General features: G+C 38.6%; 1 protein-coding gene across 2 annotated transcripts in view; it reads left to right on the top strand.

Annotated features, from left to right (window-relative positions):
* Positions 1-25,973, top strand: part of gfra2a (GDNF family receptor alpha 2a) — a 104,574-nt gene that overhangs the window by 24,768 nt on the left and 53,833 nt on the right. For both annotated transcript variants that reach the window (XM_056246546.1, XM_056246547.1), the window contains exons 3-4: positions 3,880-3,966; positions 20,570-20,975. In XM_056246546.1, the coding sequence (XP_056102521.1) occupies positions 3,880-3,966; positions 20,570-20,975 (493 nt within the window). The remainder of the gene's footprint in view (positions 1-3,879; positions 3,967-20,569; positions 20,976-25,973) is intronic.

The following is a 25,973-nucleotide window of genomic DNA, read 5'->3' on the forward strand; positions in this document are numbered from 1 at the left end:
ACCCGTGTGAGCGTCGAGTCTGAGGAAGAGGTGGCGGGGAAAACAACGATCTCCGATATTTTGAATTTGGACTGCAGTATTTCTGTCATTCTTACAGACTGCACCTTTAAGCAGGCTTGTCTTTCTGATGTGACATCGTGAAGCGTCGCAGACACAGCGTCGGTTGCCGTCCACTATGACACACTATATGAGGTGAAACGTTCGATTCTTGCATCCCGACGCCCATTGTCCTTTTTCGAATCACCAAAGCACCCTACTTCAAAAGCATTGTGCCAAAATCTGGCTGATATTGTGTCAAAATCTGGCTGATATTGTGTAGTCTGAACCCGGCATTAGGAAACTTAACTTAACTTAATTATACTTTTAAGTATATATCGATCAAAAGATTGAGTACAAGTAAATATACCAAATAAACTTAGACTCTTCTGTCAGTATAAGTCAAGTAGCTATACTTCATTTTACTTTTAAGTATATTTCTGAGAAGTACATAAAGTATATTTCTGAGTACATAAAAAGTAGATTTTTTTTTTTTTTTTTTTTTTTGAAAGAAGTATACTAATAGCACACTTGAATAAACTTCTTTTTTGTAAGGTAAGCTAAAATGCTATATGTAGCACATGTACCTACAAGTACAATTATACATTATGATAAATGTCTTCTAGTATCAAATCATTTGATACTAGGCCAAATATGGATTTGTAAAATTATGTGGGAATAAGCTAATGATTAGCTTGTCTACTTGAGAGACTAGTGCTATATTTTCCCCATTCACTTTTGTGTCCACTTATTGTAAAACCCAGTGGTGAAGAAAAAATTCAAACCCTGTAGTGGAATGCATTTTAAAATCCTGCCAACCCTGTCCGCGTGCAGCTGTGGAAACCGTTTGGCATCTCTCACATGATGCAACAGTGAGACGGTGAGTGTGCTCTAGTAGAAAGCCGTCAGACAACATTTGTCTGTTCAGCTGTCACCTCGGCACTCCTGAGCTGGGCTTACTGACAAAAAGAGACAGACACATAACAGAGACAAAGAGACAGAACACAAGAAAGAGCGAGAGGGAGAAAGACACGAGGGAAAAAACAGAGACAGACTCCCTGTGGACTCGTGTAATAGGCTGTCTCTCCAAATGACCATCAGAGTTCACTTCACATTGCGATGATTGCAGGTGAAGGAACGGCAAAGGGAGAGCGACTGAAAGATGGAGCTCTTATTCAGATTGAAATGTCACTCGGGAAAGGACATATGCTAATTCTTATGTTCTGTGCATTTAGTACGTGCTATTTAAAACAGCTTCATACTGTGCTTTGGGTTGTCAAGTTCAAACATAACTATTCAGTCACAACAAAGAGAAAAAATAAGACAGAGTCCCAAAGGAAAAGCTGATCACTCAGAGGTTGCTTTGTCAAAGCTCAGGATGTTCCATTGAAGTATAAACTTTCTCTGATGCTGCTCGTAAAATTGCTTATGAGTAATAGAAATAGACACAAATGTGACCATCTCGACATCCAGTTGTTTTTGCTTTCAGGGGAAACATCTAAGAAAGCAGATGTCTCAGTTTGTTCTCCATTTGATCTTATTGTCAATATTGGGGAAACAGTTGAGATATTGAAGAGATATCATTTGTGATTTTTCATTCCCTTGGGATGTTGTTTACTCCGGTGGTTTTCCGGAATGTTAAAATCGTTATTAGCGTACCTGACACACATCCTAAAAGGTCATCAGTCATTCACACCTATGCTCTGTTGACTTTTTATGACCTTTTATGTCTATTATAATTTGGCTAGGATTAACTGGACTTTCCATCTCCAGATAACATTTTTAAATAATGTTTTGAGACAGGCCCTGCAGACACTGTTTCATGTATACAGTTATTCTAATAAATGTATAAAAAAATAAATAAAAAAAGTCACCCTTGTATATTAAGCTTTAAGGTCAATGGCATGATGTATTTTTCTCAGGATATATTAATTTATTAAAAAATATATTGCAATTCATACATACAATGACTTGAATGCTTCTCTTGGTGAACATGTTTTTAATTTCAGAATATTTTTTGTCTTGTATCTTAAAATTTCAGATAATTCTATTTTTTTAATGCTATTTAATAAAAAATATTACATTTTAAAAATATATTTTAAATATTTAAAATATATATATATTAATATGTATACAGAAATGTGAGGTGCAATGAACATTTTAACTTTTTGAAAATATTTCAAAATTCAGAACATTTCTAAAAACTTGACGTGTTTTTGTAAAAACAACCTTTTTAAAAATATTTTTCCTTTGCTTACAGATATATTTTTTCATCTACGCTTTTCTTTTTTTTTATTTGACCTTTTAATATTTCATATTTCTAGTTTATCTGCAGTGCAAGTTTCCAATCCTTCCAATCCTTTTCAGATGTCTTTAACTGTATAATCAAGTCATTTTACTTTCAGACTTAATTGTACCAGACGTTTTGGTCTATTCATTTTAGTTAGGATAATTCATTCATTTCTATCTGTCTGTCTAACTGCAGAGTGAATCCTTGACACTCGGTCAGCAGGTGGAGTGATGTTTAATACGCACTGTTCCATGTTAGTGATCTAATGTGAGTTAGGGACCGTCTGAAGACATATGCCATCTTTCATCACATCTCTACATGTGCACACATCCATGTGCAGCCCATCCGCCTCAGAAACTGCTGTGTGACAGTGAAGCTCGCGGTATGATAAAACGAGACTGACACAGCTTAAATACTCCAATGATCCGCATTCCCCAACAGAAAAGAGGATCCGAGTGCCCCCTGCTAGTATGCAGGTGTGTGAATAACATGGAATGATTGTGAATTTCGAATTCTGGATTAAAGCTCCTGAGAGACTTTCAGAAGGGAGTACCGCAGGCAAAGGCTAAATAATTTTTAATTTTGACAGGCACAATCTTCACACACTCATTGTTGAGGGTTTTTACTGTCTCCCCAACTCAGTTCAAGAGTCACAAAGCTTCTTATTTTAACATTCAATGTCTGTGAATGTATTGGCAGTAGCAAGTCACGTTACTTGCTTTGCAGGAGCAGAAGCGTAGCAGATCTATTCCACCGAGACCAAATACATTAACATTGCCATATCCATTACCATGTCAATCTCTCCAAGAGTTGTCATTACAGAACTAAACATGCGTCAAATACCTCCGTTTTCATAGTCCACACAACAAAAAACAGCGTGTTCATATTGATCCACTTGGGAAAGCTCAACTTTTGTCAGGACAGAAATGCCGTCTCAGTCTGGAAGGCCAGAACGGAGAGAAAAAGATACGTTTTCAAAACTAAAACGAATTGATGTGGACAAGGCCTTAAATACACAGCAAGGCCTGGTGCACTATGAGTACCTAGATGATGTACTTGTAGCAAATGCTTACGTGTTGCAAAAAAAAATAATAATAATAATGTAATTGCCCCAATTGGTACACCAGTATATTTACATTCTATGGCAAAGTACATAGAGTATAGTGTAAGTCCATAGTGTGTACTACCACTAAAGATGATCTGATATCATAAACCAAAAATGTGCAGTATACAACAGAGCATATTTACTCTACTTAAGGCTCTACTTGACATTCCATTTCCAGTGTGATGAATGAACTGTAAGTAATAAGCTGAGATTGTATAGTTTTTTTGGCTTATTATTTTATCGGAAAGCATTTTTTAACACAAAGTTGGATTCTCAGATGATAATTGGATGCCACACATTGAAATAAACATACAATATAATAAGCACATGTGACAACAATGTGGCACAATGTAGTATAGCATACAAATGCAGTGTAGCATTGTAGTGTGTGGGTATGTACAGTGCTAAACGTTATTTTAATAGTCTATAATTATGTCTTTTTTTTTAGGTGAGGATTTTTATGAGCCATCTCCTTATGAACCCATGACGCCTCATCGACATTCAGATGCATTTCGCCTGGCGTCAATCATCTCAGGTAATTATCAATATTTCCATTACGAATACATTCTGGCAATGTGCTGTACTGTTTGCTGTTGATATTGGCTTATTTTTATTGCCATCTCTTATATGAAACTCAGAAAATCCAGCACTAAATGAATTATTATTATGTTCCAATACAGAACAGTTGAAGTTTAAAAAGTTTCTTCTGCCTACATTTTTCTTTTAGCACATTCCAAACATAATAAAGGGAGAAGTGAAGATAAATTAGTCATTTTCCTTTCTAGGAAAAAAAGAAACAGGAGCAAGCGCTTTTTCCAGTGAAATGGAAACCTTATAGGCATTTGTCACCTTGGCATGAGTTAAGTGTAATGTTTAATTCACTGACAGCAGTCATTACAGACATTAGAGGACAGAAATATTGCATCCAACCCATTATCACAGCCTCACAGAGCCTGGAACAACCAGAATAACTTTTTTTTTTTTTTTTATTATTATTATTCTGATATGAAGGAAAAAAAATAGCCAGTGAATGACAAATCTCATGTGCACTATAGAAATATTGAATTCAACAGGGTTGTCAGATCCATTTTCTTGCCATAATACCATTTTTGTGTCTTGAAAGGCCTGCTGCTGTGAGTAGCAACTTAGTTTTGCATATTTTCTTTCTTTCTTTCTTTCTTTATACAAAATAAATAAACATTGCTGCTGGGAAATGTGGACACAGCCTCCATTAGCTGATTGTGTAAACATTAGCTGATCATGCAATTTCACCGAGAGGTGAGTTAAGTATGGTTGAATGTCTTTGTTGTTTAATTGTATGTATTGTTATGGTTATCACATCTTCAGTTGATTTTATGACAACGTAAATGGGGAAAATGAGTTTGGAGACTGATTTAAAGGGATAGTTCACCCAAAAGTTCACATTCTATTATCATTTACTCACCATCATATTTTTCCAAACCATTTTTTTATTTTACTGTTTCTTCCTATCAAAGCAAGAGTCATTCCTACAGCGAACCAAAGGCTATAGTTTCTCTCTAAAGAAACCTCTAAAATCCTTGCTGATAAAAGGGAGGCCTGAGATACGTCTCATTGCGTCTCACTCACAACCCTCGCAGATTGAGATGGCATCTTTTGATTTGATGTGACAGCCCGAGTCGTTATTCTAGACTGGCTGTGTCTGTTCATTTACTACAGAGGGTGAGAGGAACAAGTGGACCGCAGCACTAACACTGACATATTGAGGGTAAAGCTGGCGGACCCGCTCAGCCCGTATCCACTCCCTGGTGGGGATGTCTCCCAATCTGGAAGTGGAACAGCCCTGTGTGCCATATTTAGGATCAGGCAACATTAATTGTGATCCCTTAGTTCTCCGACTGCTGTGATGCATAACCCTGGATTCATATATCACTGGAAGCACTATTGTATTACTGATGTTTCTATACACCTAAAGTAAAAGTAAAATCCTAAAACACACACGAGGGAAATCAATAAGAATGAATTGCGTATTAATTTGTTAAAAGCCACATTGCGACTTATGAAGTTACATATATGTGATTTATGAAGTCACAATAACAAATTCACAATTGTGAGATATAAAGCCACTTTGAGATTTTGCATATTAGTTTGTCACATTCTGAGATATGAATTCAAATTACGAGAAACAAAGTCACAATTGCAATATTTAAATTTACACTGATTTATAAACAATCACAATAAAAATTAAATTCAAAATTGTGAGATTTGACTGCATATCTGAGACTGACTTTTAACAAACTAATGTGCAAAATCTCAATATGACTTTATATCTCACTATTTTGAAATTATTTATTGTAGTTGTGACTTTATAAATCACAGTGTAAATTTAAATCTTACAATTGAGACTTTGTTTCAAGTAATTTGACTGCAAATATGAGAATGACTTTTAATAAACTAATGCGCAAAATCTCAATATGACTATATATATATATTACTTGAAAAAGTCTCAGTTGTAAGATATAAAGTTACATTGTGATTTATAGTAACAATTACAAGAAACAAATTCACAATTGTGAGATGTAAAGTTACAATGAGATTGTGTGCATTTGTTAAGTCCCATTCTGACTAAAGAAACTGTCACAATTGCAAGAAGTTGCATTGTGGTTTATAAAGTCACAATTACGAGACGTAAATTCACAATTGTGCGATATAAACTGTAAAAAATCACATACTGCATTTCAACATAAATTACATTAAACTGACTTTAAAAAATGAGTAGATTCTTGTATAACTTGCTTTACTTATTTTGATGAGTTAAAGCAATGTAAAACATATGTTGTCATAACTTATTGATCATATAATTTTTTACAGAGTGAGATTTTGCATATCACTTTGTTAAAAGTCACATTTTGAGATATGCAGTCAGATTAGTCGATACAGTAGTTACATTGTCATTTTATTGTACACACACAATTCAGAGAAACAAATTTGTAACTATGAGAAACAAAGTCAAAGTTGCAAGAACTTTTGTGAGATTTAAAGTCCCAATAACTTATACTAAATTTGCAATAACCTTTTTATTTATTTATTTATGTAATGTTTTGGGGGGTTTTTTTAGGGCAAACAGACTTCCATAAAAAACATCACTATGAATTACTAGTAAAAGATTTAGATCAAAAGATTACTTTTCAGCTTTATGTCGCAAATGCTTTGAATTTTGGTTGTTGTGTTGAATACCATGTAAACTTTCCCTTTGCACTGGTCAACAGTTCAGGATCTCAGAGTACCACTTCGTGTTGTGGTTCACACTCTGTGTTCAATTTGATAGATATCAGGCCAGGGCAAAAAATATTTGTCTGCCTGAAATATGACAGAGCATTTTATGACATGACATAAGACTCTCTTCAAGGGTCATTTCAGGTGCTGATGAAGAGTCTATTAACAGGAGAATCTTCTCTCCTGCTTGTTCACTTTCTTTTTCATTTCTTTTGACAAATCCCTCAAGCCTGGCGAGCAGAATACTTTTCAACAGAATAAGCCACTAGAAAAAGAAATGTAGACAAATAGAAGAATTGAAAGAGTAGAATATAAATTAGATGAACCCTTTCAGGCACAGTGGTCTGTGAGAAATCAACTACAGTATTAGTTTCTCGCCTTTCAATTTGCATTAAAGAAGGAATCTTTCCGTTGTGTGACATTTGCTACCGACATTGTGTCTCACCAAATTTGGGTGTGCAGTTTCTTTGAGCTTCTGAAAAATCAAGGCTAAACTACTTAGATTTTTGCAACTATTCCTATTAAGTGTTATGTTGCATATAATTGATAAAATATCATGCTACACATCTTTATATAGGAGATTAGGTGGTTTTGCACAGCAAACACTGTGGGTATACAGGAAATACCAAATCATATGACAAAATGGTGGTAAGCATTCTGTGTTTGATCAAAATGAGAGATCTTTATAATATGGTCAAACCATTTTGACTGAAAAATGAAGTGTTTTTTTTTACTTTTAGAGATAACTTTTAGTGAGAAACCACCTCAAAAATGCCTGCAAAATCCTGTTTGAAAGAAATTCAGTGACTGTCTAAAATGGTTTGAAAAGAGATTATGGTGGCATGAGACCATAATCTCTGCAGGTTCAGAATAATATGATTATGCAGTTTTATTAAACTGATAGTGGCTTCCAGATTTACACTAGCTTCAAATCTTTTGGACCAATAAAACAGCATTCAGACTGACAGTTTGAATGACGACGGCCTCTTTCATAATGATTTTCTTGCGTTTAGTATCTTCATGTAGTGTTTATTTGCTGCTCTTTGCTGTAATGGAGGTCCACTCTTACGGTCATGGCCAGCATTACTGTCACAACAGGCAGACAAAGAAGGTAATAATAATGTGAGTAATAAAGCAAGACTTTATGAGCTTTCTGCTCATATTCAGAATCTGAAGTGCACATGAAATGCATGAAAACATATTTGTGCAAAGGGAACTGGGACAATACATGAGCGAGATTGACGATTTTATGATAATACACCTTACTTCATGCATAATGTAAATAAGAAATTTAAATATTGCTGTTTATCATTAAAGTCGATTTAAGATTAGATGAGTTATGCTATTCACCTGTTAAAATTACCTTAATCTTTGTGATTCACTTTGTCTTTATTGCCTCAAGCATTTTTCTATTCTGAGTTCAGCATTGGAAATGATTGGGTATATTTGCCAGGCTAAGCCCTTAGGGGAGATGAAGCGATAGCTACATGTTGCGATGATCTGACAGCATGCAGAGCCAATGATAGCACCTAGTTGCTCACACCTGGCATTGAAAACTTTCTTGAGATTTCTGGCTGAAATTAGCAAAGACACTCTAAAAAATACTGTTTTGTTTCAACCCATGTTTGGGTCAAATACGGACAAAACCAACCGTTGGTTTAAATTAAAAAGTTTAAACCTATATGTTAATTAAACCAACGTTTGGGTTTGTCCATATTTGAAACAACCCAGCATTTTTTAGAGTTCACTGAATATGTTCAGGTCATGTAGCTTATGTTGAGTTTCCAACTTACAAAATGTTGAGTTTGAATTTAGTACATTTTTGAAAGCAGTTTCTTGTAATTATTATCAGTTATAAAGGGCAACGTGACTTTAGATTATTATTGTTATTTTTTTATTTTTTTTGAACAAATTGAGAAAGAGTTGTAACACCGGTGACAATATTACAGTGACATATTCTCATAGTTAGTGTCAATATCAAATTACCTACCGCTGATCAGATAAATACTCAATAAATAACCCCATAATCAATCAATTAAAAAAAATCTATTGAAATCTATCATACAAATACTAAACAATGTAATACTAATGATATGTTTTAATATCATATGAAAAATAAGAAAATGAATAACATTTTCAGCCGTTGAATTATTAGAAAAATAGTGCACACCTTTTAGAATTATTAGAAAAAAGAGAGCCGCGTCCATGCACTTCGTGAAAGTACGGGGTGCTAGAGACAGGCCGAACGGCAGGACAGTGTATTGATAAACCCGATCGTCGAAGGCAAATCTCAAGAATGGCCTGTGACGGGGTATTATCTGAATCTGGAAATAGGCATCTTTCAGATCGAGAGATATAAACCAGTCCCCCTGGCGAATGTGCGCGAGGAGTTGTCTGGTTGTAAGCATTTTGAACAGTCTTTTCATAAGAGCTTTGTTCACATGCCTCAAATCCAGAATGGGTCTGAGTCCCCCGTCCTTCTTGGGCACGAGAAAATAACGGCTGTAAAAGCCTGACTCGCTCAGAGAAGGCGGTACCGGTTCTATGGCCCCTTTGCACAGCAGTTTTGTTATTTCTGAGCGAAGTAGGTGTGCTACTTCTGCTTTCACTGTCGTCGCGGTCCGCGCTCGAAACCGAGGGGGACGGCGAGCAAACTGTAACGCATAACCCTGCTTTATAGTGCTTAGCACCCACTTCGATACCCCTGGGATGCTTTCCCATGCTTTTATATGTGCAGCTAAGGGTAGAATGGACTCCGGGCTCTGGTCGCCGCGCTGTGCGGGCTCGAGAGACTGAACCGGAGGAGCGGGCGCAGCGCGGCTTTATGTGAAGCGGGCGGCTTGGCCGTGTGACAGCGAGCAGATAGAAGATGTGTGCACGTGGGCACATCTGCTATGGGCAACACTCGAGCAGCATTTGCCTGCTTCATGAGAGTGGGCTCTATGTGAGACACGGGAAGTGTTGTGTTTACATGTAGGGGTGAACACTGGGTTGTGGGCACTTTTACTACACATAAAACACCTTCGGCATGAGCCGGATAACCAGATAACTTGCTCTTTATGAGATTTCTCTGGGTCGCCGTAAAAACGGCGTTTGTGTGCAGGCGAGCGGGTTGTGTAACCGACTCGTTGACTGCTAAATGATCCACTGCAGTAGCCTGTGATGAGGGGACTGACAGGGCTAGAAGCTTTGACGGTGGTCCGGCCGCGGCGAGACACAACCGTCTTTTTCCTCCTGATGGTGCTAGGAGAGCTTCGCGTGCTCAGGTTTCAACGCGATCCTAGGCCGAGGCCCTCGTGGGGGGTGCGGCCTGCTGCGGTTAGCTGCGAAGACTGGCTGTTCTGTCTGGGCTGAGCTGGGCGCTGCGTGGCGGCTCGTGCAGGCGGCTGGTCACGTGGGCGACCTGCAGCGGAGCTAGTGCGACGCGGCAGGAACAGGTTCATGGCTTGCGACGTTTTCTGCACCTCAGAAAAACGCTCGACGATCCCGTTCATTGCTGGGCCGAAGAGACCGGAGGGTGAGAGAGGGGCGTCGAGGAAAACGGATCGCTCAGACTCTCTCATGTCAGCCAGCGTCAGCCAAAGGTGCCTATCAGTTACTGTTAACGAGGCCATGCATCTCCCCAGGGCCTGGGCCGCAGACTTGGTAGCGCGAAGGGAGAGATCTGCGCGCTCCTCAGGTCCGTAATGGCAGCTGGGTCCTGGCCTTTCTCGTCCCAAGCCGCAAGTGGACCGAGGCATCTTTAAAAAGACGCTTGTGCTCTTTTAGATGCTCGGATTGCAGTGAGAAAAAAAAGATACAACGCCGGATAGCGTAGCTCGCTTCGGAAGGCTGAAGGTGGCGAAGGCGGCCGGCTTCCTCAGTCACTGTCCTAGCTGGCTTTGTCGCTGTTTCGACGGTGGCGGCTTCTCAAGGTCCAGCGATGCAAGCAGCTTCGCTGAAGAGATGAAAATCAGAGAATCAGCCTCCGAGCCCCGCTTATATAGTCCCATTCTGGCGGGCTAGGACGCGGCGAGGGCGCGAGCGCCCTCGATTGGACGTGACGTCACGTCGGGCTCACTGGTAGGCTGTGCAGTTCCCGCAGGGCAGCCTATGAGCGTGCTAGAATGCCGGCTCTAGGTCTGCTAGCTGCTGCACTACGTTGACAACATATACAAAATTAAGGATCATTTTTTGGCTTCAATATCTCGAGAAGATGAATCTTTCCCGTAGCGTAAGCTAAACTTACGCAATACGAGAGAACCTCTCGTAAGAGAACCTTGGTTCCTATCCCAGGGTCCAGTGCTAGGAGCTCTTGCCATCGAGTTGCGCTCTCGACAGATGCTTCCCTCACTGGCTGGGGAGTGGTTATGGAAGGCGGCTCAGCTCAGGGTCTCTGGAGGACCTTTGGTGCATGTGTCCTCCGTGGTGCTTGTAGACCAGGACAGGAGTATGGCGGCTTAGAAGCCTTATTATATTAGCAGGTAGTGATGTAGTACTCGAGTCCGGTCTCGAGACCGATTTCTGATTTCTCGGACTTGTCTCGGACGTGTTCCTTCAAAGACTCGGTCTTGACTCAGTCTCGGACCCCAGTGGGAGGAGAAGGACTCGTAATTTCAGACCGAGTCCTCGAGAATTTTTTTTTCCAACGCATTTTTTTTTTTGTTCATATAAAATAAAACCACGCAATGGGCGTCGGAAACAAAAAAAAATGTGGGTGGGTCATCCTCCAGATTTTTTTTTTTTTCTGGAGTAGATTAGGGGTGTTCCCGAAGCCAAATACCTTATCTAAAATATCTATGCAATAATGAGTGAAGTGAATGAGTGAGAGTAAAAATGAAACGAGCGCAAATCCGTCTATGCGTGCATCTCTCAGAAACCACAGCTTGGCAAGAGTAATACCGTAAAACTTCAAATAATAGCCGAGTCCCAAATAGACCCCTGTTTTTTTTTACACGCCTGGTGTGGCTGCAGGTTTGGGTAAATACAGCAAGAGCAGAGAGAGAGAGAGAGCGCCCCGGCCGCGCGCGCGCACTCTCACGTCTTCAAACAACACGAGCACTGTCTTGCTCTCTCTCCCTCGCACATATTAATCAAAATCAATTGACACGATAGTAAAAGGGCGGAAGACTGCAGTTTCACATGGAGCATTTGGAGATTTTTAGAGATTAGAGACAGGCCTATACACTCAATGAACAACATCTCAACACTAAATTATAAAGGCCTGTCTCATATAGACGCCTGTCTCAAATACAAGCCGGTGCAATTCGACGATTTGGGAAAATAAAAGCCCGGGCTACTATTTGAAGTTTTACGGTATATCAACTCAAATAGGATATTGTATATTATTGTATGTATATTTAAATTATTTAAGCTTTGTTCAATATACAGGCTACTCGAATGAATTGAATAAGCACAGCACGGTCACAAATCAAACAGCGCGTTAATTGCCGTCTCTGCGCGTCTCCGTCTCAGTAACCAGTTCTATAAATAGCCTATAATTAACTAAGATTCATATACATTAATTACTACACAATGTGTCAATTTAAATGTTTTAAACTTTGTATGATGTCCCATAGGAACCTGAGACTCGCGCTTAGGACATGGCAGTTCTCCGTTACGGACGTGACCGCTCTGGGAAAGCGGCACTAAAGACTGCTTTAAAACTTTCATCGAGACCTCAAACAGAAAGCACAAAGCCTTTCTTTAAAGTGAATTTCGTTTTGTATTAATTGTATTTTAATTTTAATCAATGTTTCAGCAACCAATTGCCTGGATTTAATAAATAAGAAGTAAATATAGCAGACAATAATCACGACACGGAGGCGCCGGCGCATGAACTGGAGCTCGTCTCATAAATGAACCGAAACTCAGCGTAGCCTTACTAGCCTATAAGTATAAGGTAGCCTACTTGCCTCACAGACCTGAAAAAAAATATATATATAGAAAGCTTTTAAGCAGAACAATTCAAAACGAAAGAAAACAGACTGCTCTCTGCTTATGTAATGCGTATGAAATGTGCATTTCTCTCTGGCGCGTTCACTACTGCAAAGATCGCAGTCAGCATCGTCAACTTCATCTTTGCAGCCGACACACACAAAAACACTTGTTTATTAATAAACAATTAAAATGTCTCCTTGCTATATTTGATATATTCATAATCATTACTTTTGCCGGTTCTTTGTGACAGCTTTTAGGTGCTTTATTGGCAGCGCCACCCTTACATGTTACATGAACGTGTCACACCGCGTCACCACACCCCCAAAAGAATCGAGGTTTGTATCGAATTGTGCGTCAAAAATCGTGATACGAACCGAATCGTGGGTTTGGTGTATCGTTACACAGCCCTATCAAATATAGTAACGCATTTTTTTGGCGGTAACGGTAACGGCGTTATTAAGATGGGAATAGTAATCAATTAGATCACTGCAAGTGACTGAAAAGTGAGCAGACATATGCGCTGAATTAGAGACAGTAAAGGTGAGTGGGTCCAATATCATTGGTCTTAAAAAGGGGGTGGGTCTTGTCCCACCCATATACAATGGTTCCGACGCCCATAAAATGCAATGTTGACGGGTATTATTTGAAAATGACATCCCATGGTGCAATGCAAAGGCCTAACAGTTGATTATTAACTGGGTTGATATTAAATCATGAATATCAATCTCGACTCGGACTTGCTTCCTCAAAGACTCGGTCTTGACTCGGACTCGACTGTATTTGAAAAACAACTGACTCGGTCTCGACTCGGACTCGACCCTTCAAAGACTCGGTCTTGACTTGGACTCGACTGTATTTGAAAACCAACGGACTCGGTCTCGACTCGGACTCGGCCCTTCAAAGACTCGGTCTTGACTCGGACTCGGCATAGGCGGTCTCGTCCCCATCACTAGCAGGTATCCCTGCAGCATGTGGTATGCAGCAGGCTGGTCCTCTCCACTCACATTCGTAAGGTTTTACAACTTCGACCTGGGTGCTACCCCAGGTTCACAGGTGCTCTTGTCTTAGTTGTGCTTTCAGTTTTCACACAGACAGGCTATGGTTCGAATGGCGTTCGAGCATTCTCATTCCCAAAGCGTCATCGACGCAGCTCGAGTTCCCTCACAAGGGAACGTCTCAGGTTACGACTGTAACCCTAGTTCCCTGAGAAGGGAACGAGATGCTGCGTGACTTTGCCATACTCCCTGCATTCCTGTGATCGACTTGCTTCGGCTAAATCAAGCTAATGCCGGTCAGACCGGATGTGCTTTTATCCTTTTCTGGTTGCTCACTCTCGCCATTGGACTAGTTGACACAAGTGCTTCAGACGCAATCACGCAGGGGCATTCCCAAAGCGGCATCGATGCTAGGGTTACAGTCGTAACCTGAGACGCTTACCATATATAATAAAACATCATTTTGTGGCAAAAAACATGGAAATAATTTGTCGTTTTTATCCTATTGTTTAATATATTTATTTGCTTGGTCAGTTTCGTTGTGGGTTTTGGTTCTTTTGCTGTTGTAGGACCTTTGAAATAACTGAAATCATTTGGCGAGATGATATGGAACTGTAATGCGGTCAACACCTGGCTGGAACTACTTTAGCCGTGCATTTACTGGAAAATAATTGCACACGTTAGAATGTTCGTCAACCAATCAGTTTCAAGCATTCAACAGCCCTGTAGAATAAAATGTATACGCGCAAAAATTTTAATCAAACAGGAGTTTCTGGATTAATAGTCAAGGGACATACGTTTGACACAAAATTTTGATAATGACCCCCTCAAAAAAATTTTTAAACTGAAGAAATATGTATCACACTTCTAATTTTCAATCTTGAACCATGCATGTATTGATTCAGAACATTACATTATATGAGAACACAAACTTGTGCAAAACTATAAAGATTTTTTAGTTATAGTGTAAAACTTAACCTTCAGCCACTGAGACCAATTCCCTCTTTCTCATCCCCCTTCATTCCCTTCAAAGGGAAAACACTGTTAAACACCCAACACAACCTTAGTTCAAGACATTGTTATCTTCTCTCTTCTTCCTATTACCTTACGCATATATTGTTTCTTTCCCCTTTACTGCTGGCTATATTAACTGTAAAAGCACATTTGAAATTCATACTTCACTGTTGCCTTTGTGCCCCTTCAATGGAGAAATGTAATGAGACTTTGTTTACCATGTGGCATCCCTGTCAGCAGGGGATGAGATATGGTGTGCGTTATACAAACAAGCCTGGGTCATATAGCCACTGATTATTAAACCAACAACAAGACGCTTTGTTGACGCTTTGTTGGTCCCTTTGTGGTCCCTGCCGATGCTAAAAGTTTGAATGTAAACAGGTTTTAGACTTCAGAAATGTCCACACAAATCAAACGATTCATATAATGAGGAGTGAAATTTTTCTGGATGTTTTGAGATAAAAGAGATTATTGCTGCAACTTTCAACAGTCAAAACCTCCTAAAAAAAATAGACAGTTTACAGAAATTCACAGCAAAAACTTGTTTCATACATCTGCAATAGATGAATACATTTGAATGCACAACCTCCTTCATTTGCACACATCAACACCCATTCTGTGTTTCAGACTATGACAAAGATAAATAAATACTGTAACGGTAACATTTTACAATAAGGTTCATTAGTTAACATTACTTAATGTTTTAACTAACACGAACTAACCATGAGCAATACATTTGTTAATGTATTTGTTAATCGTTGTTAACGTTAGTTTATAAAAAATATAGTCATTATTGTTTGTTCATGTTTGTTCCCATTGCATTAACTAATGTTAACAAGATTTTAATAGTAAATGTTGAAATTAACATCAACAAAGATTAATAAATGCTGTATAAGTGCAGTTCATTATTAGTTCATGCTAATGAATTTAGTAACTAATGAACCTTATTATTACCACTGTAACAAATGTATTGCTTATTTCTAGTAGTTAATTAGTAGTATAAAGTAGTATAAAATATTTTTATAATTTATAAAAAATGTATAGAAGTAATTTAATTCCTGAGGACAGTAAGAAGACGAACAAGGTAATAAAAAGCATATTATACGGATTTTGTGCAGAATTGTTTTTACTAATATTATAAGTGAACCTCAGGGACCCATTCTGTTACAGGAGACTGAAAAATTTTGGATCTCTCTTTCCATCGCTGCTTTTCTCTCTCTTCCTCTCTCTCCCAAACAAGTATTATAATAGAAAGAGATAATGAGTAATGAGAAGTAAAGAAAGGCTTCCCATTCTCCTCGCAGCAACAGTAGAAGCTAAAGACTTTCTAACGAGCTCACGCACCTCAGAGGAGATTACATCTAAACTGTGGCACTTCTCCTAATTGCAATCAGCATAGTCAGTGCCAAGAGCTGTGAATAACCCAGACTGAACCTGCTGTCCCTTTAGCCGTCCATTACACAAATTGTGCATTATTCGCACATTATATGCCCGTGTAGGTAGCCTATGCTTGGTATGAGTATTTGCACATTAAATAAACCCACATGCCTTATAAATAAACTAATTCATTAAATTGTACTGGTTATCACACAGTATTTGTGACCTTTGGTCTACCGGCAGGTCATTTTTGGTCACAATTTGTTTTACAGGTTACAGAATTACTGGGCTCCCTCCAGCATTCTTGCTGAGAGGAAGAAAAGAAAGAAAAAACTGTAAATCCTTGTTATTCCTTTGTCATTTTCACTTTTTTTTATCTCAGTATGGAGTTTTTGTGACCCAAATGGTTCTCTCTAGATGAGGCTTATAGTTTTCTATTTCTCTCTGATGCCAAATAATATTCCAAGTGTCATTTGTTGTCATGACTTGAATGTAAGAAACGTATTGGTTGAATTCACTAAAACAGTTGCACCACTTTTGTCATGGACTTTGGGCTACGGATTCCTGTGTTTGATATTTGCAGGATATCTGAACATCTCCCAATATTTTGTCCCATTTCCTTCTGTTCGGTTACAATCCCTTCTTTAACCAGGCAAATGTTTGTGCATGCTGAGCGCAGTCTGTGCTGCAGCATCCTCTGACCTCCAGACGCTGGACGCTTTTTTTATGTACATTCTCGCCAACCAATTTCATACCTCATTTACGGCTTCTTCCTCCACTGTGAGACACACCTAAAATTGCTCTCTCACAAACACACACACACACACACACACACACACACACATGACAAGAGAGCGAGGACTACTGAATCAAATTTAGAAACACTCTAAAACCACACAGTATTTTTAGATCTGGGTAACCTTTGCTTGCCGCATATTCAGAACATTGCAAATGGCTTTTGTCGATTGAGAGTAAGAACTTTTAGAGGGTTATTATTATTATGGGAACACAAGATTGCACCAATTACAGGATATTTTCTCAACCTCGTAATGTTACAGGATACAGTGAATTAAAGGATACTTTTTTTACCTCAATCTAAATAGCTGTAGATTGCACTGCAAAATAATGTTCTTATTCAGTGTTTTGTTTTTGTTTTCCAGGATAAATGTCTAACAGAAACCATCTAAACAAGATACATTTAAAACAATTTTGATGTTATTGTTAATATATAGTTAGGGCCTGATAAGTCCTTTACATGCAATTTGCAAGCAATCACATCATTACCGCATGACATAAGCTGATTGGCTTCTGCTGATCATGCAGCCAATGAGATTGCTTGCTCAACATTTAAATAGTCTGGTTCAGTGTTTGCTGTAAGCTAGTCCCGCAGCACACTATCAAAGTTCCTCTGAAACCCTCCACCAGCTCCGCCTGCTATTGGATTTATGCATGTCAATTTATGCAGTAGCAGCATATCTTACATGCACACAGCATCATGTGTCATAATTCTGCAAGAGATAGGACCCAGATGCAAATGAGCAGACAAGGGTTTTTTTTTAAGACAGAAGACTTGAGACAGCAGGGAGAGTGAAGGGTGAACCAGTTCAAACAGTAGGGCAGGGCAGACGACACGGAGAACAGATGACCACTGAGACCCTCAGTAAGATGGCAATGATGTGAGTGCCATAGGCAGCTCGCAAACTCGTAGCTTGACGTAGATCTCAGATGTAGCACCAGTCTTGCTACCAGGTAGAGGCTCACAGAACCGGAGGCTTGACACAGAGGTTAGATAGCTGCACCAGTCAGTTAAGAGTCAGTGGCAAGAGAACTCAGGACACGGGGCAGGAAGGAACACACAGAAGAACATACAAGACGAGACTCAAGACAAGACAGACAGGATATAGCAACAATGAAGAGAACCAAAATTAAACTGAAAAGATCAATGACTAGAGAAACAAAAAATAGATAAATATAACATTAGCAAACTAATGAAACTAAGATCTAAAGATGAAAAAAAAAAAACTGGAATTGCAAAAGAAAAGCAAGACTTCCACTTGACAAGACTTGAAGAAAATAACTAAAAAATAAAATTCTAAAACAAGAGAACTCAAAATAGATTATAAAGCACAATAGCTAAAACTAAGCAAAACAGAAGCAGAGAAAAACAAAATAGCAACAAGGATACTCTGATACTGGGAATAGGATAAAAAAAAAAAAAAACTAGAGTAAGCACTAAGATAATTTCAAGAGCACAAACCAGAAAACACCACACAAAAAAAAACATTTACACAACAAACCAGCAAAGACATGAGGGAAAGTCACAATTTAAAGGGACCAGAGCACATGAGGATCAGGTGAGCGCAATTAGTAAAAACAAGGACTGGACGAGGACTAAACAAGGGGGCGGGACACGAGGCGCACATGGCAAACACAAACAAAGACAGAGCCATGTGCTCAAATACAAGACTAACTTAGAAACATGAAACAGACAAGGCTGCCAGGGCAAAACCCCACATCATGTCTGTTTATTAGCAGTAAGTATACTTGCTCTGCAGCGATAATCAACAGCAGCAGCAGCAGTGTAGATCTAGTCTTCCAAGGCCAAATACATTAACATTGCCATATTCAATAACATGCTAAAGCTATTCTGACAGTTCTTTTTAAGCTGATAGAATTTGAATTCACATGTATTATGTAACAAGAATATTTGGGGGAAAAAAACAAAATGGGGTGAGTTATCAAAAATAACAATTGATATGCAAACATATCAATATGGTTGTATTTTCAAATTCAGAGAGGATCAGTAAATGCACTGCTGGTGTTTTTTTTTTTTTTTTTGTCCTCTGGAAATGAATCTTTTTCAGCCTAAAAAAAGCTTGGGAAGTAAGGTTACGAGGAAGAAAGGTTTCATGCATTGATTGCACTTGCTACAAATTGTATTGATTGCATTCAGGAGTCCCTCATGTATTTAACTGTAGTGATACTTGATCAGAGGCAATCTGTGTTATTTCAAATATCTGACAAATGCTTGTATTTGCTTCTATGGCCATGGTAAAATCACGAGTCCAGATCTACATCAAATGTATAAATCTGTAACACAGATGAGTAAGGATATGTTGGAGTCTTTAATAAGCAAGGATATGTTTGATGTAAACATTCCCATGTCTTATTAATGTCAGGCTTCTGAACATGTGTTATTAATCATTGCTTTGTAAATACAAGACCTCTGAGCAATGATGTCTACTCTGAAACCAAGATTATGCCCAACAAACATCAAGATAGTTATTAATATCAATCAGTTTCAAAATATCTTCAAAGGACTTCATGAAAATCCCTAATGTTTCCCTGAGTCGTTTGCTGCCATAACACAAGGTAATTTATATGCCTACTCCCTTTTTATTTACATAAATATTATATGTCCACTCATTTAGAGTAAACAGTTCAGACATTTAGATCATTAGCACTTTATTCATAAGTAACAAAAACCCATTCGGAGTGAAATCCATCTTTTACTCTCCACAAGGGGTCTGATAAACCATCTGTTCTCAAAGTTATACCAACACCCACTGGGTTTTATTAGTTTCTCTCTCTCCCTCTCTCTCTCCAATCACCAGAGCTGCCGTCAAGGCTAGAGACGCCATTAGGACAACATATCAATGCCGACCTTCATACACTTTTAGAGGTCCAGAACTTCCCCACAGTCTCCAGCTGATAGTTCCCCAATCCCCCGAATGCTTCGTTCAGCTGCCTTCAACTGAACGCTTACAGACGTCGCACAGCTGGATACATGCCCTTGTTTCCCTTTTCCCAGTTTTTCTTTATCTTGAATGTACTTATCGTACTTATACATCACTTGAGGTTTCAATAATGCAAAGGTTTCAGTAGGGTTTTAGATACACTTTTGGCAAGGGTACAGCTAATGTTTCATGTCCATTCTTTTGTCAGGACCTCGTTCAGTCAAAGGTCGGGATTACATGGGATAATCCACAGCGAAAGTGCATTGCCCATTCGAACTGATAATAAGATATGTTTCTTGAGCACCAAATCAGCATATTAAAATGGACACATTTTAGACTGGAGTAATGGCTACTGAAAATTCAGCTTTGCCATCATAGGAAATTATGATGTGTACGTGAGTGTATTTATATATACACACTCAGGTTTCAGGCCACTTCCCCTACATTATGAGGACATGCAGCTGTCCAAATAATTAAATAGCTAAATAAGGATTTTTTTTTATTATTATTATTATTATTAAAAATGTAAAAATGCAGGATTATGTTTAGGGGGATTATGGTTATGGGATAGACAATATCATTAGCCCAGTATAAAAAAAAAAAAAACACATCTATGGAAAGTCCTCTAATAATTGGTGTGTGAGTGTTCTGAAAGCATCCCCTGTCGGGACATTGAGTTGGAATCAGATCAAAGAGTTCATTGTTGTGCTGGAGTTGTCCAATACATCTGTGCAACTCTTTTTTCTTATGCCACCCACTCTCGATTCCCCTTTCACTCTCTTTATATCATTCTCACAAACACAATCTCACTTGTCTTTCCTGCTCTCCTCTCCTCTCCTAGGCATACATTCCGGCACAAGTAAAGGCCAGCCACACTGCTCAGATCCCAGCCGCCCATGCAACCCTTGTCTGGACGCCACCAAAGCCTGCAACCTCAATGAAAACTGCAAGCGTCAGCGCTCCAACTACATCTCCACCTGCACCCGTGCGCAGACTCAGGGCCAGCAACCCTCACAGTCTCAGTCACAGGACAGCTGCAACAGAAAGCGCTGCCATAAAGCCTTGCGTCAGTTCTTTGAGCGCGTTGACACGCAATACACCTACGGGCTTCTCTTCTGCTCCTGCAAGGACCAGGCCTGTGCTGAGAGGAGGAGACAGACCATTGTACCCTCTTGCTCATACCTAGACAAGAGCAAACCCAACTGTCTTCAGTTGCGCAACACCTGCCGCATGGATGCATTATGCAGGTAGGCAAGTCAATGCGTTTTATAATGTAGTCCTGAAATGAACTGACATTTATTCATTTAGCATATGCTTTTATCTAAAACCACTCACCATAGATAGAAAAACAAGTGATTCATCCAAAGATGCAGTTTCCATAAATCTGTAACTCTTGAATCTTTATTTATAAGCACAGCTTTACCACAATGTCGCCATGGAACAGTGACCACAAACTTATTACAGGGAAAATCCCCTTGGAGCTGGGGTTTCAAGGATAGGTCATCCAAAAATGAAAATTCTGTCATTATTTGCTCCTCCTAATGTCATTTCAAGTCTGTGTGATTTTTTTTTTTTCCAGTGGAACACAAAAAGGGACATTTTAATAATGTGCTTTTTGCTCTTTTACATGCAATTACAATGAACCGAGACTTCAAAAAGCATCAAGCTTCATAAAGGACGTAAAAACAACATAGAGGCATCATAAAAGATATACAGAGTTGTGTGCTGGTTTTGATATTCTCTGCATTGTTACCTATAACATTCATTATTCACTGAAAATCTTAAAAAAATAAATGATTGTAATATGTGGCTTATATATGGTTTCATAAAACTATTTTCGTTACTATATATCATGCTAATTTTATACAAATATATATGTTCTTTATCAATCAGTTTGACTTTAGAAGAGTAAAGTAGGAGTAAAGATATTTTAGAGACAGAACTTATTCACTTTCAATTTGTTTTTAAATAACTGTCCAAGATATTCTACAAAAACTCCACTCTTAGCTTGTGAGGATGAAAGAAAGTCATATGGTTTGGAACATCTTTTTGGATGAACTGTTCCTTTAAGTGCCTTACTCAGGGGCTTTAGTATGTGTGCTGTGCTCAAAGGCTCAATGGTGTTGGCCCACAGCTCACTCTTTGCTGAACCAGCATCCTTCCAGTTAACTGCTCTCATTCTTTAACCACTACAGCAAACCAGAAAACAGATGCTACATTTGAAGTACCTGTTAAATTGAATGTAAAGTAAATATTTTGATATTTATTTAAGCGTATACCTTGCATTAATTTTACATTTATTTTTTTTAGGTTAGTCCCAAAGCGTTTAATGTTGCTTTGAAATTAAAGTCTGCTCTTTCCCTCCACCATATTCTATTAGTGCCTTGAGCCTTCGCCAGGAATGTAATTGCAGACATTTTAAGAACCTTCTATTAGAAACAGAAGAGACTTTCTGCTTAATTGACAAGACAGTGTTCAATTAGGCTGAACCGAACATTAGTACATCACTTTTACTGTGTTTCCCTGTGATTTAATAGCCAACCATTTTATTAACACAAGCCAATCCACTACCACTTACCAGTGGACCATTGCTGGATTACTTCGTCAATACCTGTCAAGAAATCAGGCCTCTGTAAAATTATGTTTCCACACAGATTAGTATAGGGTGTTTATTTTAGATTATTTTGTCTTTTCATTTTAATTTAGTTTTGATTTAGTAGAGTTTTTTTAAGTTTTGAAATTTTAGGGTTGCCAATGTTAATTTAAAATCTTTTAAAAATGTTTAATGGCTTTAAATATTTCAGCACAGTCTAGTGTTTTTGCAATCTATTGCCATTTTCCTGTGCAATGGGTGGGTTGTAAAGGTTTCACATTTTTTTATATAATATACATGCATCAAAAACTAATATTAATTTGTTTTAGTTAGTTTTGTAGTAAAGTTTCATTTTATTTTAGTTTAAATGCATTTAGTTCAACATTTGGTGCTGACACACCGAAGGAACGTAACCCTGATCATTCACAAGCCTGAAAGGGTCATGCTTATTATATGCAAATTACAGAAGTGGCATCGAACATGTATTTTGCAGATGCCGTGAAGCATCATGGCGCTTAATCCGTGCTGCGCTGGAAGATGTGGGTAGATGAGCAGTTATCTGTAATTCTCGGCAATGTAGCAGAAATAGCCACATAGTGTGAACAGCTGATATGTCGGAATATTGCATTTCAAAGAAAACTATTCATTCGATTTGATACACGTTAATGTCTTTCACAGACTGAGACAATTTGGTCTTGTAATGTTAACATGGCCTTTGGTAGTAATTTTCATTTAGCAATGATTGATGGGTTCATTGAACACATATACATAACCAAATGATCGCTGAAGCATTAATGCCGACAAATTGTATGAAAACTCCCTTGAACGATTGAAAATAAATAATCACGCAAGGACACACATGCACACATTACTTATAGAACAGAACACACTGTTCCTGTTGTTGCTTTTAAATAAGTGAATGCGTAGTTCAAGTGCTCAATCTGGGAATCATCTGTACTGCATGTTTCCCTGCTGATTTTTGACTTTGAAGCCGTATGAAAGCACTTTGAAGGAGAGATCAGAGATTTAAGTGAACTAAGGATATGAAGCAGCATTAATGAGCATTTTTAAGAAGACTGATTTGTTCTTGTGTGGATGTGCTATGTTTAACATTAGTGCTCTGCTGGACCCGATGGATGCGAACAGTCATAGAGTCAAGACTGCAGAGGATGGACATAAATCTCTTCATTGCTCTGTGTTTTCGTGTGGAGGCACGTCTGTGGAGGTGTTCATGTGGGTGTGTGTTTATGTGAAATATAGAAAGACAGATAACGTAGGCGAGAAAAAGCATCTCTTCCTGCTTGTTGACTGCTTCGTGTTTAGGATCAGTGACTACGTTTACATGCAGCCAAATTTCGGGTTATGGTCGGGTTAAGGTCACTATTTGGGTTTCTGAAACATTAGGGATAACCCGTTTACATGCGTGAGCAGAGAGAGTTACTCCTGTATACATGGAATTGCAATATCCCGATGTAAACGCGACGCGCGGTTAGCGTCTGGACGTACGGACAACCTTAAGACGCAATATGCGTCATTTCCGATTCTTCTTCCTGTATCCAAAGACAACAACAGCAGCAGCACGCGGATAATGAATAGTTTGGGGCAGATAGCGATCGCCTTTGTTTGCGCTTTGGTGCTGGTAACGTTACTGACCTCGCTCCAAAAGTATGCTGTGCTGCGTCTCGCCATGTTTACTTCCGGTATACTGCACGCGGGTTTTTGTATGCGCCGAGAAGTTTCTCTACTCAAAAGACCAAGATTCCTTGCGAATAGAACATGCGCAGAACACACATCACTATGGGGATATGCCGATGCGCGTTTACATGACCAAAAATTCGGGTTAGAAAAGGGGTACCCCAGGTATAATATCCCGGTTTTTAAAATCTGGGATATGAGCATATTCGGGTTTTTGCCGGTGTTTACATGGCCGTTCGCGACCGGGTTATTGCTAATATCACGGTTTTGAACGGGTTATTGGCTGCATGTAAACGTAGTCATTGAATCGCGACAGGATTTACTTTTTCCCAATGCCACGCAAACCAATAGTGCTGCCAATTATATGTATAAATATTAATTACAGTAAATTAATTAATTATTTAATTAAATAAAAGTTAGCAGGATTTTACTAATCATAAATTATTGTAAAAAATAATATCCATATTTGTTGCAAGTGTGCTGTCAAATCGATTAATCACATCTAACATAAAAGTTTTTTTAATATAATATATGTGTGTGTGTGTGTATATATATATATTTGTGTGTGTGTGTGCATATATAATATATATATATACACATATATTGTATAAACAAAATATTTTATGTTAGATGTGATTAATCGCAATTAAACGATTTGACAGCACTAATATATAATCAGGGGTGTGCGGTCCATATAAGCTGCGAATGCTCTGCATACCCAAGACATTCGTGGACTCGCTAATTAACATTAACACTATAAATTACTGTAAATTCCCTTGTTTGAGGTGTACCATAAAGTTTACATGCATATGTAACTCTCCGTCATTTATTTATTTGCCAAACGACAATAATTTTTTTCAAATCTGCCAGTTATACGGAGGGTTTCGGGTAAGCACTCTGTTGTTATGTATCGTCATCATTGTACCACGTTTTCAATGGTTTGCTGGCATACAGGTGATTTCATGCGCAGGGAAAGCTGTCCAAGGATCGCTCGCCCAAGACCAAAAATGTGCTGTTGCTGACAGATCTCGTTCAACAAAAATCACAACGTATTTGAAACAAAACTAATTAGACTAAATCAAGTGAAAAAAGTCATAACTGAAACTATTATCATAGAATTTCCAGCCCGATCTCACGGCAATTCGTACGAATTTTACGAGGTGGCTAATTCGTACTAATTCATCAAGGGCTTTGATAGGCAAGATGAAGCTGGATGTCTGCAACCACATGGAGCACCTTACACAACTCAAGCACAGAAGAAATATGGCCTACTTCCTCTTTTAAACAGGAAGCCACAGGAAAACTAAGGAAAACTCAAAAATAAGTATCAAAATAAAAGTCCTTGTTTAAACCGAAGTTTAAAGTCCAGCACAACCTCACTCGTACAAATTCGTACGATTTTTGCTAATTCGTACATATTTTACGAGTTACCAAATTCGTATGAATTCGTACGAATGACCTACCCCTGACCCCGCCCCTAAACCTACCCATCACGTGGGTTTAGACAAATCGTACAAATTCGTACAAGTGAGGTCGTATGAATTAGTACGAATTAGCCACCTTTTAATCACTCGTACGAATTTGTACGAATTGGTCGTGAGATAGCGTTGGAATTTCATTTTCTCCATAGGGAAATTTATTTTTAATGAAAACTAAGGCTATAAACTGTTTAAGACCTATAAGCAGACCTACTGTAACTATCCAAGGCTGTTAATCGATAGTCTATACGTTTGTTAAAGTCAAATAAATTTGCATTATTTCAACGCCCCAACACTATTTTCACATATAATTTCCTCCTCATTTTTATCATTTCGTCCATCTTGAATGACAGATTGCTGTTTGGATTGGCGTTATTAAACATGAATGTCACAGTCAGCTTAATCCAGTGCTTCAACTGTACCGGGCCGACTAACAATAAGCCTGCCTCCCCATCCGTCTCCACAACCCCCATCCGTCC

The sequence above is a fragment of the Rhinichthys klamathensis genome, unplaced genomic scaffold, assembly GCF_029890125.1.
Source record: "Rhinichthys klamathensis goyatoka isolate OS25496 unplaced genomic scaffold, OSU_Roscu_1.1 h1tg000040l_1, whole genome shotgun sequence".
Classification (NCBI taxonomy): domain Eukaryota; kingdom Metazoa; phylum Chordata; class Actinopteri; order Cypriniformes; family Leuciscidae; genus Rhinichthys; species Rhinichthys klamathensis.